General features: G+C 42.8%; 1 protein-coding gene across 2 annotated transcripts; it reads right to left on the bottom strand.

Annotated features, from left to right (window-relative positions):
- Positions 1-2,256: 2,256 nt before the first annotated feature.
- Positions 2,257-14,936, bottom strand: LOC120020702 (ATP-binding cassette sub-family F member 2-like). Of its 2 annotated transcripts, none has more exons than XM_038964415.1 (15): positions 14,844-14,936; positions 11,526-11,700; positions 11,051-11,263; positions 10,567-10,749; positions 9,930-10,101; positions 9,081-9,176; positions 8,420-8,522; positions 7,243-7,338; positions 6,848-6,967; positions 5,721-5,810; positions 5,462-5,572; positions 5,107-5,169; positions 4,486-4,614; positions 2,901-3,104; positions 2,257-2,609 (listed from the first exon to the last, which is right to left on the bottom strand). In XM_038964415.1, exons 2-15 carry the CDS (start codon positions 11,665-11,667, stop codon positions 2,493-2,495), a joined length of 1,839 nt encoding a protein of 612 aa, XP_038820343.1. In that variant the 5' UTR covers positions 11,668-11,700; positions 14,844-14,936; the 3' UTR covers positions 2,257-2,492. The 2 variants fall into 2 exon arrangements, with proteins under 2 accessions (XP_038820343.1, XP_038820342.1); XM_038964414.1 differs by lacking the exon at positions 14,844-14,936 and adding an exon at positions 13,895-13,973.
- Positions 14,937-17,446: the final 2,510 nt, after the last annotated feature.

Genomic DNA, 17,446 nt, shown 5'->3' with positions numbered 1-17,446 from the left:
CTAATTAGTCAGTGGTGTAAAATACTTTAAAGTCGTTTTTTGGGGTATCTGTACTTTACTATTTATATTTTGACAACTTTTACTTTCACTACATTTCAAAAAAAAAAAAGATGTACTTTTTACTCCATACATTTTCCCTAACACCCAATAGTACTCCTTACATTTTGAATGCAAGCAGGACAGAAATGGTCCAATTCACACACAGGTTCAAGTGAACATCCCTGGTCATCTCTACTGCCTCTCACCTGGCGGACTCACTAAACACAAGTAGTATTTTACGGGGTGACTTTCATTTTACTTTTACTCAAGTATGAGAATCGGGTACTTTTTCCACCACTGTAATTAGTAAGGAACTCCCTTCACCTGGTTGTCTAGGTCTTAATTGGAAAAAACAAAAACCCACAGCCCCTTGGCCCTCCATGGAATGAGTTTGACACCCCTGATTGTACTTTGGCCATAGGCCAGGGTTGTCAAACTCCTTCCACGGAAGGCCTACCCTAGCTTCTGCAGGTCTTTGTTTTTTCCTTTCAATCAAGACCTAAGCTGTGTTCGAATACTCATACTAACTGTACTATTTGTGACAAATTGAGTATGTAGTATGCTTATTGGTCATACAGTTAGTATGCCAAAAGTTCCCAGATGTCATACAACATTTGCCAAAATACGAAGTATACAAGCAGTGGACACTATTTCCATGGTTTTAGGGCCCATAATGCAATTCTTCAGAAAATGGGAGTGGCTTCACATTTTAAGATTTGAAGACAATATGCAGCCGAAGTCCGACGAGCGGATAAAAATGTTAAGTCATTACTTTATTACATTGCTTATTGACTTTTCAAAGTAACTTATTTGAAAAGCATACTCAATTTACATCACAAAAAGCACGGTTAGTATGAGTATTCGAACACAGCTTAGGTCTTAATTGAAAGGAAAAAACAAGTTATATATTACAGAGAACAAGTAAATTACCTCACAATATTTGTAGTTCACAAAATTAATTTGTTGCGCCCAATTGATTCCCATTCACTACTTGGAGTGCTTTACTTTCCCCCAGAATGCAATTGACGACACATAGGCAATGTACACAATGGCCATATATTGGAATCGTATTTCCTCAAAAGTGTCTCTGCCCATATTTGACAAAAGATCGATCCCTCTAGCCATAACTGTGTAAAGGTCAACAGTACTACTAATAGGAGTGGCAACTACAGACAGGATTCTTCAATTAAGTGTTTGTCATTCAACAAGAAACACATTTATTTCACTTGACAAATTCTGCAGCAAACATCTTAGATGTGACAGACCTATTCGGAATTGTTTTTCAATTTATCCTAGTTGACCATTTTGAGGAAGTGTATACTGGCTGAGGTTGCAATGGCATCTCAAGAGGGACAAATTATATTGCTGCTTTGCTCATTTTTCAAGCAAATGTCTTAAGGGAGTATGCGAGGCACAGACATTGGCATGGCCTAGCCCTGCTAAGAGCTAACCAAACCTAGTATGTGGGCTTTAACGCCAATCAATTAAAATATCTACACAAATTTAGAAGGCTAAAAAGACACTGTAAAAGCACAATAATTTCAACTTACTGATTAAATCAAAGTTAACATTGTCATGTTACTTAAAACAAACCAAGTCAGTTATTTTGCTCCTTTATTTCAGACATTCCCATTATTGCAGGTACAGTGTTAAATAATGACAAAATAAAGCTCTTTTTAAAGTGAAAGGAAACTAAAATCGGTATAGGCGGCTAGTAACTGATTACATGTAATCTGATTACTAAAAACTAATCAGTTACGTTCCCAGCAAAACATATTGTAATCAGATTACACACACTTAAACTAGATTACTTCTTGGATTAAAAGTATGATTACTGAAATAAATACATTATGACACCTTTCTCAATGACAATTCAGCATTGGGGGGGGAAGGTGCAAGTTTAAATTTGTTCCACCTGAGCGAGTCTGACAAGTCAGACCACCGATGACAACAAATGCGTTTCATGGATCATTTTGCGTCTTTAATGCCTCCTAAAGGGGAAAGTAATCAGATTACGTTACCGAGTTTGGGTAATCCAAAAGTTACGTTACTGATGACAATTTTGAACAGGTAACTAGTAAGGGATTACATGTAGAACCTGCCCAACCATGCAGGCAGTTTATATCCTACTAGATCTGGAAAAGTCATGAACCGTGAATTAAAAACAAAGTGCACATGTTCTCCACTACATTAAATGGATACATATTTTTAAAAAACTTTTTAATTCAAAGAAATTAATGCCTGTTGAAGGGGTAGCAATGGAAGGCAACTAGGACGCACCACAACCTTCCAGCAGTCTGTAAAGAGGCTTTAAGCAGGAAGGAAATGGGCATCTAGAAAAGGAACAACATGCTTCATGAGATAAATAGTCAAGTGAAGATGGAATGGGAAATTGGGAGTCCAGTCTTGAATCTGGGGAGGTCGTTTTTTATATATATTTATTTTTTGTTTTTTTATACACCGTGCGAATTTTTGTCAATCTTCTTTTTCAGGTGGTGTTTGTAAGCCAAGATGTCCCGGTTCCATTTGGTGATGGTCTGCTTTTCACAAACCCAGATCTCCTGTGCCACCTAGGGAGCGAAAAGGAGAAAAGGGGTTGAGAAAAGGGACAAATGTGCATCAATCCCAGTTCTTCCAACAAAGATTTTTCATAAGTATTATGTAAACTAGGACTGTTTTATAATAAGCTCATTTCAAAATATGTTGACTCTGCTACTGTATATTAGTGGAGTGCAACGATGCAGCACCACTGTGCCAATGGCATGGTGGAGTATATTCAGACAATGTGGCAGTTGTCCAACAATGTATTTAAAATCAACCCTTTCATACAAAACAAAGTGTTCTAATCTTTTTATCCGAACCTGCTGGATGAGCCTGAAGTCGTGGCTAACCAACATCATGCCGCCCTCGTACTCGTTGATGGCGTCGGCCAGGGCGTCAATGGTCTCGATGTCCAAGTGATTGGTGGGCTCATCCAGGAAGAGCATGTGGGCATTCTGACCAGCCAGCCAGGCAAAACACACCCGGCACTTCTGCCCATCAGATAGGTTCCTGATGGGGTTCACCTGGTAAAATGCAGAAAAGTCAGTAAATCAGGGCGGCAGGTAGCCTAGTGGTTAAGAGCGTTGGGTCAGTAATCGACAGGTCGCTGGTTCCAATCTCTGAGCCGACTGGGTGAAAGATCTGCCGATGTGTCCTTGAGCAAGGCACTTATCCCTAATTGCTCCTGTAAGTCACTCTGTACAAGAGTCTGCTAAATGACTAAAATGTAAATTGTCGTAAGACAGTCCCCCAATTCATCTAGGGTTTTAATTACATTTCCGACTTCGGTTTAATTTAAATTAACTACAACCCTGCAAACCTGGGCTCAAATATAATTCGTTTTTTCTCCAAATACATAAGCTGCCCTTGGAGCCTGAATGGTACAAATGGAACCAATGGAATAGTCCCAAAAGTACAAACCCCACTCCCGTGTCATGCCAGACGGGCTCAATCAAACCCTACTCCCGTGTCATGCCAGACGGGCTCAATCAAACCCCACTCCCGTGGCATCAAACAAACCCCACTCCCGTGGCATCAAACAAACCCCACTCCCGTGGCATCAAACAAACCCCACTCCCATGGCATGCCAGACGGGCTCAAACAAACCCCACTCCCGTGGCATGCCAGACGGGCCCAATCAAAACCCACTCCCGTGGCATGCCAGACGGGCCCAATCAAAACCCACTCCCGTGGCATGCCAGACGGGCCCAATCAAACCCCACTCCCGTGGCATGCCAGACGGGCCCAATCAAAACCCACTCCCGTGGCATGCCAGACGGGCTCAATCAAACCCCACTCCCATGGCATGCCAGACGGGCTCAATCAAACCCCACTCCCGTGGCATGCCAGACGGGCCCAATCAAAACCCACTCCCGTGGCATGCCAGACGGGCCCAATCAAAACCCACTCCCATGGCATGCCAGACGGGCTCAATCAAACCCCACTCCCGTGGCATGCCAGACGGGCTCAATCAAACCCCACTCCCATGGCATGCCAGACGGGCTCAATCAAACCCCACTCCCATGGCATGCCAGACGGGCTCAATCAAACCCCACTCCCATGGCATGCCAGACGGGCTCAATCAAACCCCACTCCCGTGGCATGCCAGACGGGCTCAATCAAACCCCACTACCGTGGCATGCCAGACGGGCTCAAACAAACCCCACTACCGTGGCATGCCAGACGGGCTCAAACAAACCCCACTACCGTGGCATCAAACAAACCCCACTCCCGTGGCATGCCAGACGGGCTCAATCAAACCCCACTACCGTGGCATGCCAGACGGGCTCAAACAAACCCCACTACCGTGGCATCAAACAAACCCCACTCCCGTGGCATGCCAGACGGGCTCAATCAAACCCTGCTACATGACAATGTTTTAGGATCACTAATGATCAAACTGACCTGCTGTTTGCCCGTCAGCCCATAGCGGCCAATGATCTTCCTCATCTCCTCCCTCTCCTTGATCTCTGGGTAACACTTCATCATGTAATCCAGGGGCGAGAGGTCGAGTTCCAGCTGCTCTGTAAGATGCTTTAGAGGGGAAATAAAGAGTAGGATCAGCCATGTGAATCATGCAGAGTTGTAAAAAATGTCTAACTTCTGAAGTTGTCCCAAGATGGATGCGGTGGATTGAGACACCCCCCCCCCCCAAAAAATATATAGATATATATATCTATCTTAAACTGACAGATTGATGGATTTATTTTAATGCCAATTCGATTTCTGCAGGGGCGCAGACATCGACTCTAGGGGGTTAATGCGTGTACATCACTTTTTTAAATTGGGATAAGTGCAAATTATTTTTTTTAGATAATAAATAAAATCACTGGAGGATGTCTAACTTCAAGTAATGAAATAAAACTAAAGATGCCACTGACCATCCCGTCATCTCAAAATTTGCAGTCTACTCCAATTTTTGCCATTGTAGGAACACGCATAAAAAAATGTTAATGTTTCTGTCCATTACGGACACAATTGTCAAAACAGTTTAGGCTATTAGTACATTTTAAAATGGTACAGTACCTGGTGATATCTTCCAATCTTGACGTGGGAGTTCTTGCGAATCATACCGTCAGTAGGGAGGAGCTGAGGACAAAGAATGAAGTAAGTCGGGGTGGAGAGAGAGGAGACGGATGTCTGATCAGAAACATTTATACTTCGAGAAGTTGAAGCAAAAAAAAACCAAAAAAACATTTTACTAGAAAAGACAACTGAACAGGAAATGAAAAAAAAATGACAACTTACATGGTTTCTACTCATTGGCCCCTCACTTATCAGTAAAAATGGTACCATTAAGGTAATGCCTCATGGCATGGCCGAATAGCAGAACAATTAGTTAGCTAAATGACCATATAAAATCATAAATTTCAAGACTCACCTCTCCAGTGAGAAGTTTGAGCAGGGTGGATTTCCCGGCCCCGTTGGGCCCCACAAGGGCCACTCGGGTGTCGAGGTCTATGCCAAACTCAAGGTTCTTGTATATATGGGGCTGAAATGTCAAACAAGGGAAAAATATAAGAAATTCACCCAAACAATATCGCAAAAAACATGATTCGAGTAGTTTGGAGCTGGAATTTCTCTTTTCTCATAAATAAAACAAATTGATAAAAATATTCAGAAGTGAAACAATCACCTACCTGGTCATCAGAGTACTTGAAGCTGACATTCTGTACCATGATGACCGGAGGGGGAATCTTCCCACAGGGAGGAAAACAAAATGACAGGGTCTAAAGGAAAAGAGAAGAATGAGCTGACTGTCCTCGGGGAGGAGTTTAGGATGCTATGAGCTGACTGTCCTCGGGGAGGAGTTTAGGATGCTATGAGCTGACTGTCCTCGGGGAGGAGTTTAGGATGCTATGAGCTGACTGTCCTCGGGGAGGAGTTTAGGATGCTATGAGCTGACTGTCCTCGGGGAGGAGTTTAGGATGCTATGAGCTGACTGTCCTCGGGGAGGAGTTTAGGATGCTATGAGCTGACTGTCCTCGGGGAGGAGTTTAGGATGCTATGAGCTGACTGTCCTCGGGGAGGAGTTTAGGATGCTATGAGCTGACTGTCCTCGGGGAGGAGTTTAGGATGCTATGAGCTGACTGTCCTCGGGGAGGAGTTTAGGATGCTATGAGCTGACTGTCCTCGGGGAGGAGTTTAGGATGCTATGAGCTGACTGTCCTCGGGGAGGAGTTTAGGATGCTATGAGCTGACTGTCCTCGGGGAGGAGTTTAGGATGCTATGAGCTGACTGTCCTCGGGGAGGAGTTTAGGATGCTATGAGCTGACTGTCCTCGGGGAGGAGTTTAGGATGCTATGAGCTGACTGTCCTCGGGGACGAGTTTAGGATGATATGAGCTGACTGTCCTCGGGGAGGAGTTTAGGATGATATGAGCTTACTGTCCTCAGATCTGAGGGAGGAGTTCAGGATGATCCCTGCCTTGTGACCTACCACCCTGAATGGAGCTATGAGATTGTAGTTTCTATTTTGCAATTCTATAAAACAAATCTATTATCCTGGAACTCACTCACTCTGTGGCATCTACTGTACACTTCTTTGCATCACAATAGACCATAACTATGTTCAGATTTTTTTTTAAATAAGAGTTACCTGCAGTAATATCCACTTTTACTATAGTCCAGAGAATTCTGACCATGTGACTTGCCCTGGGCTGTAGTCAAAACTAATTATACAAAAAAAAAAAGACCACCTGTTCAAACCCTATATGGGAAGCACTGTCACCTTTGTCCACCGAGTCAAAGTCACTAAACAAACTTACTTTGTCATTGGAAACGCTCTCAGTCAGGCCAGAGGCCACCATCTTCTGCAGGGTTTTCTCTTTACTCTGGGCTTGGCGAGCCAGCTTGGCTGAGCCGTGCCCAAACCGGGCTATGTAGTTCTGGTGGGGTGGTAAGGAGAGAAAGGGAGGTTTACAAAAGAAATAACTGTTTGGTGAAGCCCTTCAATCCCAACACTTCCTCTCATCATTGCGTCACTTGAGTTTATTGAACTTAAAAACAGTTTGTATGAAACGACCACACCCTAGGTGGTTCCAAAATAACCCATCACTATGCTTGATCCATCACATAATACCGGCGTCAGCCCGAATTTCACATAAATAAAAAACGCCAAACCACTAGTGAAGCCTGTTTAGAGAAAGGGAATCTTAGATACCTTCATGTGTTTGATCTGGTCCTGCTCCCAGTTGAATCTCTTCATCTGGTTCTCTTCCAGCTCCTCCCTGGTCTTTATGTACTGATCGTAGTTGCCCTACCAGGAAGTAAACAAACATAGTTGCCCTACCAGGAAGTGAAACAGTTGCCCTACCAGGATGTAAACAAACAGTTACCCTACCACAGGGATAGGGAACTGGTGTCCCCCTTTGAAGGCCCTCGGATCAAGAGTAGAATACACAAGGTACAATTTTACGAAATTTGGTTGTCCATCAGTAGTTAGTCTTGTTGTGTCAGTCACTGATAGTCACTCAAATTAAATTAGCCCACGTCAGGGGGAGAATGGATGTTGGTACACAGACCCAAGCACAACTGCAGCTCATCATTTTTTCTGCCCCCCCCCCCAATCAAAGTTGCCCATCCCTGCCCTACCAGGAATTAAACAAACATTTGTTTTTACATGAGTACCATTTTACACTTGAAATGGGATGTACTCGCACACCGGAGTCATTTTCCTTTGTTCTTATGACTTGAATATAGTAACTTTTATCCAGAGTAACTCACCAAGGGCAAATGTAATATAAAACTAGTAGATGGTTGAAGTCCGAGAAAGTATCAAGGTGTAACACTAACTTTTTTGTATACCAATCACGGTGGCAGGTAGAAATATTTTCTACCAGCCAGATTTTTTTTTTAAACCAGCCAAAAATATTTTTGCAATAATTACACACAAAACATGAGCATGCTTAGTAATGTTTCTAAAACAAATGTATTACGAGTAATAAGTGATGTGGTATATTGCTCGATTTAATTTACACAGAACAAAAATATAAAACGCAAGAAGTGTTGGTCCCATGTTTCATGAGCTGAAATAAAAACAATCCCTGAAATTCTCCATACGCACAAAAAGCTTATTTCGCTCAATTTGTGCACAAATTTGTTTACATCCCTGTAATTCACATGGCTGGTGAATTAGACATACTTACCCGCCGCCAATGCCGAATTCTACCCATGTTTGGCAGGTGTTAATTTTAGGCCCTGGTAAGTATGATAAACTGGTGTTTTATTTATCAACTGAAGACAGGAAATGCAACTGCTCTGACTTGGAGCATTATTCTAAGCCAGACAAACATCTCATTGGTCCATGTTGGCTAGTGGGAGGGTGCAGTTGCTCTTACCGTGTAGTATTTCAGCTTGCGCTCGTGTAAGTGCATGATGTTGGTGCACACGCCGTTAAGGAAGTCTTGCGAATGGGAAATCAGGACCAAAATACGTTTAAATCTGTTGGGGGAAAAAAAGTGGACACTTCAAAATACCGACAAAGATAATCTTGAGTTACATTTGGATGAAGAATCCCCATGTTTGGTGTAAAAGATTATAGTCAAAGTAAGTATATAGCTAGTGGTTTAGCACAGACGAGTAAACTCCATGAGCAATGTTTAAAACATCTCATGTTGGAACTAACAAACCCTGTGGCGTCCGTTCTACACTGTGGCATGCTGCTGGGATCAGATAAACGCTTCGGTCTAGTTTTTGTCAACGCGCCCCCGTACTGACAATATACTGCCAGGCAGGGACACTATAATTCGGCCTTTTGTTTACATCATGTCACAGCAGCAGTAATATCTTAAAGGAGTAGACGGCGTAAACACGTTTAAATTATTTCCTAGTTTACCTCTGGAGTTGTCGATCAATCCAAAACACAGTAGGTCATAGCAGAAACCTGTCTTCAACCAATCTAAAGTGGCTTTTCAGGTTAATAAAAAGTAAATGATAAACGGCACAATTGTGTCTAGAAAAGTAATGTCCTACATCTTACACACACGTAAATGGTCTTACTGGCTAAGCTCTTCCTCCAGCCACACACAGGCATCCAGGTCCAAGTGATTGGTGGGCTCATCCAGCAGCAACATGAAGGGCTTCAAGAACAGGGCTCTGGAGACGAGGAACACACAAGACATTACTTTTTGAGGGGGGGGGGGGGGCTACCCAAAACAAAAGAAACAGGGCATTTGCAAATGAAAAACACCCATTCACGCTAAGGTCTTATTGATGTGTGATTTAGAGTTTTTCATCTTAAAACCTTTTAATCCTATAATTGTTTTTAATGACTAAAGGCATCTGGGCAAAGTGGAACGGAAGAGAAGAGTGCACAGAACTGTAGGGATCAGATAAACGCTTCGGTCCATTTTTGTCACCGCGTCGCCGCACTGTGAACATACTGCTTGGCGGCGGCACTATCATTCGGCCTTTCTTTACATCACTTCCCAAACAGTTCTGAGCCAAACGCCTACGCAGCATTCAAATATATATCCCATACTCCTAGGCCATTCAGAACCTTAGTGGCCCAGCCCCTACCCTTTCATGAAGATAAGACATTTTTTTCTAGACAGATGTTAAAAAGATAATTTTTGTGCGATGCTTGAGAGTCTAGGAAAAAGACTGGGCTCAAGGCCTGTATTCATAAAGTGTCTCACAGTAGGATTGCTGATCTAGGATCAGGTCCCCCACCTGTTATGATTCAAAAGTTATATAACGGATCCTAGATCAGCACTCCTTCACTGAGATGTTTTATGAATACAGATCCAGAGCTGTGGATAATGAAGACCTGATCCTAGATCAGCACTACTACTATGAGACGCTTTATGAATACAGGTTCAGGTTTGTATTGTACAGGGAGGGTTTTACCTGGCCAGAGCGACACGCATCCTCCAGCCTCCGCTGAAATCCTTAAGCTTCTTCTGCTGCATGGCGGCAGTAAAGCCCAGGCCGTGGAGGATCTGGGAGGCCCGTACCTCGGCCTTGTCTGCGTCCAGCTCTTCCAGACGCTCGTACAGCTCCATCAGCTTCTCACACTCAGCTTTAGGGGAGAGAAAAAGGAGCGAGAGAGAGTAGGAAAAGAGAAGGGAGATGAATTGGAGTGGTGGACAGAAGGGAGGGAACTTCTACTCAATGGTTTTCATTTTAACTGGTTGGGGGTGAAATGTAATCACGGTTGTCATGCCACCAAATAAGCCTTTGTGCCCTTTGCCCGACGCTACATCATGAAGGGAACTCATTCTGTAGGACTGTTCGGGACATGGGAAGTAGTGTACCACGCCTAGGAAGGGAAGCTGCCATGGTGAGCACAGTTCCCATGGTAACGTGGAAATACTCTAAACTACTACAACCTATCCACCATTATTAAAGCAATCACTATCACCACAGCAAGGTACAAAACGTTTAGCTAAATAGGAACAACCTTAAAATGCTCCATTTGAGACACTTTTAGCAATGGTCTTCCTACGAGGACAAAGTAAGCGAAGGACGAATGCAAGACACTCACAGTCCTCGGAGGCCAGGCGCTCGGCCTCCTTCTCCAGATGGATCCTCTCCGCGTCCACCTCCATGACACACTGCAGGGCCGTCTTGTCGCTGGGCGCCATCTCACGGGTCAGGTGGTAGATGTCAATGTGCTCTGGGATAGGTATCTCGCGGTGGCCAATGGCTGACAGTAACATGGATTTACCTGGAAAAGTAGAGTCCCCATAGGAGATCAAATGTTGTATTCGTAAATAAGGTGGTCATTGTTCCAATAAACGGCTGAGTTGGTTGAAAAGGTGTCCCACTGAGACGGGTGTACCCACCGCTGAAAATGACATAGCAAAAAAGGTGTCCCAAATGCGCTGGGTCATGTTCATTAGAACACACTGTAACAAAATGTTCTGCAATGAAAAATGTAAATGTGTGTTTCTACCCAAAATGTTATTTGAGGGGTTTCTTCCGTTTTGTGCCTAGTGAACACAACTCAGGTGGCGGTAACTACTTACCGGTGCCGTTGAGGCCAATGAGGCCATAGCGGCGGCCCGAGTTGAGCTCCAGGCTGGTGTCCTGCAGCAGCTCCTGCCCGTGGAAGGTGAGCGACAAGCTGGCGACGTGGACGTCTGTGCTGTTGGGGTGCGACGCCAGGATGCCGGTCACCGCCCGCGCCTCAGTTTTCTTCAGCTCAAACTCGTCCATCTCCTGGGTCAGGATATCCACTCCTGTGACACAGTGGGACATTTAGTTTGCCATTTTATTTTATACATGAAAAAGAGGATATCCATCTCCACTGACAGACATATGCGTACCAGTCAACCCATATTTAACATGAGGCACCAACATGACAGTAATTTAGCAGACGCTCAAGAGCTATTTACATTTTAGTGCAAGAAGAATACAAAATACATTTCTGAGCACCTAAAGTAGCTGTGGAGAGGATTTAGACTTAAGCCCTTTAGTTTCTCTATGATAGACAACTATTACCATTGCTTTCTGCTCCATTCTGCTGGCCTTGCTCTGGTTTCTCTCCGTCCTCTCCGTCCTCTCCTGGTTTTTTGGCCTTCTGCCGGGTTTTGGCGGCTTCCTTCTTCTTCTGCGCCTTCTTCTTGGCCAGGTCGGAGGGCATGGCTGCTGCGGACCTCGAGAAAAAAAATTCAACCTGAAGACACAGCGAGAAGGGGGACAAAGCAGGGGAAACCGGGTCAGTAACATTGTGTTCCCTGCATCTGGATTATCAGAGAGGCTAATACGGTAGCTAAGCAGTTTTCAGGTGAAAGTAAATTTGTATTGTTTGATGCAGCCACTAAAATGGAAAAGAGTAGCAAGTCAATGTTGGGTGTTTCCCAACACCTTATTTCCATTAGCTAGCATAAGAGTAAACAAATTAAAGTATCATTATATAAATGGTTGACTTAAAGGGTCGCCTGTGTTAGATTCAAGGTGACTTGTTGCTGACCAGCTAAATGAGAAATTCAATGCATTCAACCCTGATAAATACCTGCTTGATCTGGCTTTAGTGGAAGACTTGGAGTACTTCCAGCCTAAGTTGCCATTATTGATATGTATTAACCCTAGATGACATACAGGGGGCACTGTTTTGAAGCCACCGCACAGCCATTTTGGTATTCCAAAGTAAAAAAAAATATTTGAAAGTGTGTCTGTATATTCTATTAGACTCCTTAATGCATATTTTAGTATTGTATTATGTAACCTAAACATTAAAAATATATATATAAAACACGGCCTCCCGAGTGGCACAGCGGTCTAAGGCACTGCATCGCCATGCTAGATTCATCACTACAGACCCAGGTTTGATCCCAGGATGTGTCGCAGCCGGCCACGACTGGGAGTCCCATGAGGCAGCACACAATTGGCCCAGTGTCAACCGGGTTAGGGGAGGGTTTAGCCGGCCTGGGATGTCCTTGTCCCATCGCGCTCTAGAGACTCCTTGTGGCGGGCCGGGTGCATGCACGCTGACTTTGGTCGCCAGCTGGACGGTGTTTCCTCCGACACATAGGTGCGGCTGGCTTCCGGGTTAAGTGAGCAGTGTGTCAAGAAGCAGTGCGGCAGGGTCGAGTTTGCGGACACACGGCTCTCGACCTTCGCCTCGCCCGTACGGGAGTTGCAGCGATGGGACAAGACTAACTACCAATTGGATATCATGAAATTGGGGAGAAAAATGGGTAAAAATAACATTTTTGTAACAATTTGACTGCCCCCACTACAACAAATACATGTAATTTGGTGCTTAAATGTTTTTGAAATACTGCAGAATTACATTAATTCCTATGGAGGACTGGGCCTTCCGAGGAGCACCAATATGGAGGCCGGTGGCTTCAAAGCCTCATTAGCTACATCGCATTAACACAAGCTAGTGTTTATAGACGTCATTGGTTTCCATTCATATGAACCGCAATCAAAGACGAGACATTGGAAATTGCTAGTTCATATCTGGTTACACCGCTGATGGATTTTACGCCAAGATCGCTAACGGTATGTAACTAGCTAATTATATTTGTGTAATGCATTGGTGCCGTGGTGATAGCAACAGCAGTACATTCCGGGCCTACCATCGTTACTCAACACCAATAAATGCCAGATACCAGGATCATTTTCCTTGTAGCTAGGTTAGCAAGCTTGTTCGTTCTTACAGCATAGCAATAAGTGTTGAAGAACCGGGGTAGTTAGACAGGTGGGTAATGTCATCTCACGTGTCGTCCTCACACGCATTTCCTGCCATTTACCTAGTTAACTATTTTAACCAATATCCTGTAAGAACTGTGCGTAACTAGTAGCTACATAATTTAATCAACTAGCCAACTGCAGTAGCTAACTAGATGCGAAACTGGCGCCCTAGGCCATTTTATATGGAGGCTGAAATAGAGGGCCCGAAATGACCAAGCTAACATTCGCTAGCTAAAGGCCAGGTCGAAAAGATACAACGGATATATTCAACCAAAGGCAAAATTGCCTAGCTAAAATTACCCCCGAATCTAGAGTTAGAAACCTTATCACAAATCCAGGAGTTCCGTGTGGGCCTTCTTATCCTTTAATTTGACAGATGCCATTAATTCCGCTGGCTAGAAATCCAAAAACGATTGAGTCAGACTCCAAGTAATGATTCAGCTAACTGGTGGCTAATGCCGAAGCAACTCGTGGTACTCTTCACTGCATTGTGTAACTAGCTAGTTTACCGGCGGGTATGCTAGCTCGACTTTAGTTAGCTAGTTACTGATCGAATCAATAATGTATCACTTCCCTTCTTACTAAAGCCCACACCCGAATTTTTTTTATTCGTGACTATATCAGGTGTGGTTCATATACGTTTAAATATAATGAAAGCTTTTTCTCACCGGTCTTGTACCTGTTCACCGGCGGCGGCGACGACGTTGGAAACGCACAAGAAAGAATGATCTAGTTGTCGCATGTTCCCAACGCCGGCTCACCGACCAATGAAACGCCGAGTTGTCTTTGTAGCCCCACCTTCTCATTTTAATATAGGGCGGGTAAAGTAAGAAGGGTTGCTGGGAAATGGTGTATTCTGTACGTCATTACCGACAAAACAGTGTCAAGACAAGAAATGATTCATTATTGCAACATCATTGATCGTGTGGAGTGGACCTCACACGTCAGCGCCAGAACTCCTATGATTGTAACTATTGAACAGTAGACAAACTTGTTTACACATCTAAATCAAATGGTATTTGACACATGGGCCAAATCAACAGGTACCTCAATCTTACCGCGAGATGCTTACTTACAAGCCCTTAACCAACAATGCAGTTCAAGAAATAGAATTAGGAAAATATATAAAATTTAAAAAAAAAAAAAAAAAAAGTAGCACAAGAGGCTATAGGGCAGCGCACAATTGGCCCAGCTTCGTCCGGGTTTGGCCGGGGTAGGCAGTCATTGTAAATAAGCCTCAAACATGGTTAGACTTTGCAGATTTTTATTATGTATTATAATATAAGATATGTTAAATAAGTTATGGGAAGTTTTCACTTCTCAAGTTGAGAAAACATGCAATTGGCATGCTGACTGCAGGAATGTCTACCAGAACTGTTGCCATAAAATGTATTGTTAATTTCTCTCCAATAAGCCGCCTCCAATTGTATTTTATCGATGGCAGTTTGAATGCACAGAGATACCGTAACGAGACCCTGAGGCCCATTGTCGCGCCATTCTAACGCCGCCATAACCTCATGTTTCAGTTTGATAATGCACGGCCCCATGTCGCAAGGATCTGTACACAATTCCTGGAAGCTGAAAATCACCCCGTTCTTCCATGGCCTGCATACTCACCAGACATGTCACTATTTGAGGATATTTGGGATGCTCCGGATCGATGTGTACGACAGCGTGTTCCAGTCCCCAGCAATATCCAGCAACTTCGCACAGCCATTGAAGAGGAGTGGGACAACATTCCACAGGCCACAATCAACATCCTGATCAACTCTATGTGAAGGAGATGTGTTGCGCTGCGTGAGGTAAATGATTTGTCACACCAGATACTGACTGGTTTTCTGATCCACGCCCCTACTTTATTTATTTATTTATTTATTAAGGTGACTTTGACCAACAGATGCATACCTCTATTCCCTGTCATGCGAAACCAATAGATTAGGGCCAAATTTATTTATTTCAATTGACTGATTTCCTTAACTGTAACACAATAAAATCTTTTAAATTGTTCCATGTTGCGTTTATATTTTTGTTCAGTATAGTTTCACGGCTGTCTTGAATACAGCAGACTCCCTCTGCCATAGGCTTTGTTAGAAGAGAGAAAATGCAGCCGCTATGGTCATTTTCACCGTTGCAATGATTACGACACAATCGGCGCGCATAGAAACAAGTAGTGATATAATCCTCCGATCTCTTCAGGTAAACTTGTTATATGAGTACTTATTCAGTATCTTAATAGTTTTTTTGTCGTCTGTTATTGTTTTTTGTGATTGCTTTTGAAGAGTAGACTATCATTGGTGAGCAGTCCTTTGATTCTTTGACTCTTGGATCAGAGGGAACTTTTGTAATGTGGGACATTCATTGCAGCATTTCCTAAAATGTTGCTTTGGAATAGGAATGATACCATATTACCCTGTGATGTAAGACCTTTGATTGACGTGTAGGCACTGTAGCTATAGAGATTCCCCCACAGTCAATCATAATTGAAGGGTTACAAGCACAAAGTTCCTATGAATGCATGTCCCCTCCAACTTCTTTCATAAAAAAGTAAACATCCCTGGTCATAATTACATTTGGTGATTTTCTCATTGTCCTTATAGACCCAAGCTTATCTTCAGATCTGTGTGTGTTAGTCTTTACGTTCACATGTATTATGCATTAATGGCAATGGAAGATTTGGGTGAACTTCTGATTTACACCTTGTCAACTAACAGTTGATCCATTGTCCTCCGCAGAGTGAGAAAATGCAGAACATCAGCAGGAGCCAGTTGTGCAGGAGAAGGGGGAACCGATGACTCCTTTCAGAAACCCTCACATTGCTCTTCTGGCTGCTACTCTGTCATATGTGACCCCGCTACAACACGATCACCACGCCAGCGAGGTGAACCATAAGGTCACACAGTGGTGGAAAAAGTACTCAATTGTCATACTTGAGTAAAAGTAAAGATACCTTAATAGAAAATGACTCAAGTGGAAGTAAAAAGTACATCAATGTTTTTTAGGAATGTAGTGAAGTAAAAGTAATGTACAGATATCCCCAGAAACTACTTAAATAGTACTTTAAAGTATTTTTACTTAAGTAACTTTACACCACTGAGGTCACAGTCCATAACAGTCCTTATTTATTGAATACCCTCAGATCTTTTTTTTGTTGCTACATGTACTGTATCTAAATTTAACTTAAATTGAGCTGTTTCTTAATAAGTTGTACAACTGCCTAGACACACCCTGCAGGATCTGGTTTCCTCCTTCCAGAGGACAAATAAACAACCCAGAATTCCCAGGAACTGAAGAAAGAACAAAATACTAAACCGAGGAACTTTCCTCCAAGGAACTATCATCAATATGTATATCATCATTGACACCCACTTTTTCCACGATTCCAGAATTTATATTGAGGACACACTGTATTGTTGAACTGTGTTGTTGAACTGTATTGTTGAACAGTATTGTTATTGTTGAACAGTATTGTTATTGTTGAACAGTATTGTTATTGTTGAACTGTATTGTTATTGTTGAACAGTATTGTTATTGTTGAACTGTATTGTTGAACTGTATTGTTATTGTTGAACTGTATTGTTATTGTTGAACTGTATTGTTGAACTGTATTGTTATTGTTGAACAGTATTGTTATTGTTGAACTGTATTGTTGAACTGTATTGTTATTGTTGAACTGTATTGTTGAACTTCTCTATGTGTTTTCTAAGATGAATGAAAGTCTCTGTTTCATATAAATTGTGTGGTGTCATGTATTGTATATGGATGTATGTTGTCTTGTGGGAGCGTGCAATTGAAATGTCCTTTCCCCGCGTCCTCTTTTTGACTCACAGGGGAAAGAGCTATAATTTGGGCCTGTCATTATCAATGACTTCAATTTAGAGCGCTACACGTGCTAAGTCATAGCCTGGTTAAACCAGACTGAATGCTGTGCTCACCATTGTTTTACGTCAGCGTTCAGTTGTTTACCTAGGCTAACTGAGTCATATAGCCTGCGTGAGACACACTTGTTTTTTAAAAATTTGTAATTGAAACCATGGCACAGCATTAATTACAATTAATTAATTGCACCTTACTCAATATTTTTGTCAAAGATGTACACAAAATACTCTATAATGTTAAAATTGAACAAAAAGTCTAACTTTTGTAAAAAAAAATATTTAAAAAAAAGAAGAGGAAAAGTAAACACCTATACTTTTGTATATATAGTGTATGTGGACACCCCT

Source organism: Salvelinus namaycush, chromosome 25 (genome assembly GCF_016432855.1).
Source record: "Salvelinus namaycush isolate Seneca chromosome 25, SaNama_1.0, whole genome shotgun sequence".
In the NCBI taxonomy this organism is placed as follows: domain Eukaryota; kingdom Metazoa; phylum Chordata; class Actinopteri; order Salmoniformes; family Salmonidae; genus Salvelinus; species Salvelinus namaycush.
The sequence above is the reverse complement of the archived record's forward strand: the minus strand, read 5'-3'. Positions and strand labels throughout refer to the sequence as shown.

What these genes read in the sequence shown, in the direction of transcription:
- LOC120020702 (XM_038964415.1), bottom strand. Translation starts at nt 11,667, where the DNA reads ATGCCCTCCGACCTGGCCAAGAAGAAGGCGCAGAAGAAGAAGGAAGCC. An exon ending in GCGCCTGGCCTCCGAGGACT is followed by an intron (nt 10,102 to 10,566) that starts GTGAGTGTCTTG and finishes TCTCCCCTAAAG; the next exon opens with CTGAGTGTGAGAAGCTGATG. An exon ending in ATGCGTGTCGCTCTGGCCAG is followed by an intron (nt 9,177 to 9,929) that starts GTAAAACCCTCC and finishes CCTCGTCTCCAG; the next exon opens with AGCCCTGTTCTTGAAGCCCT.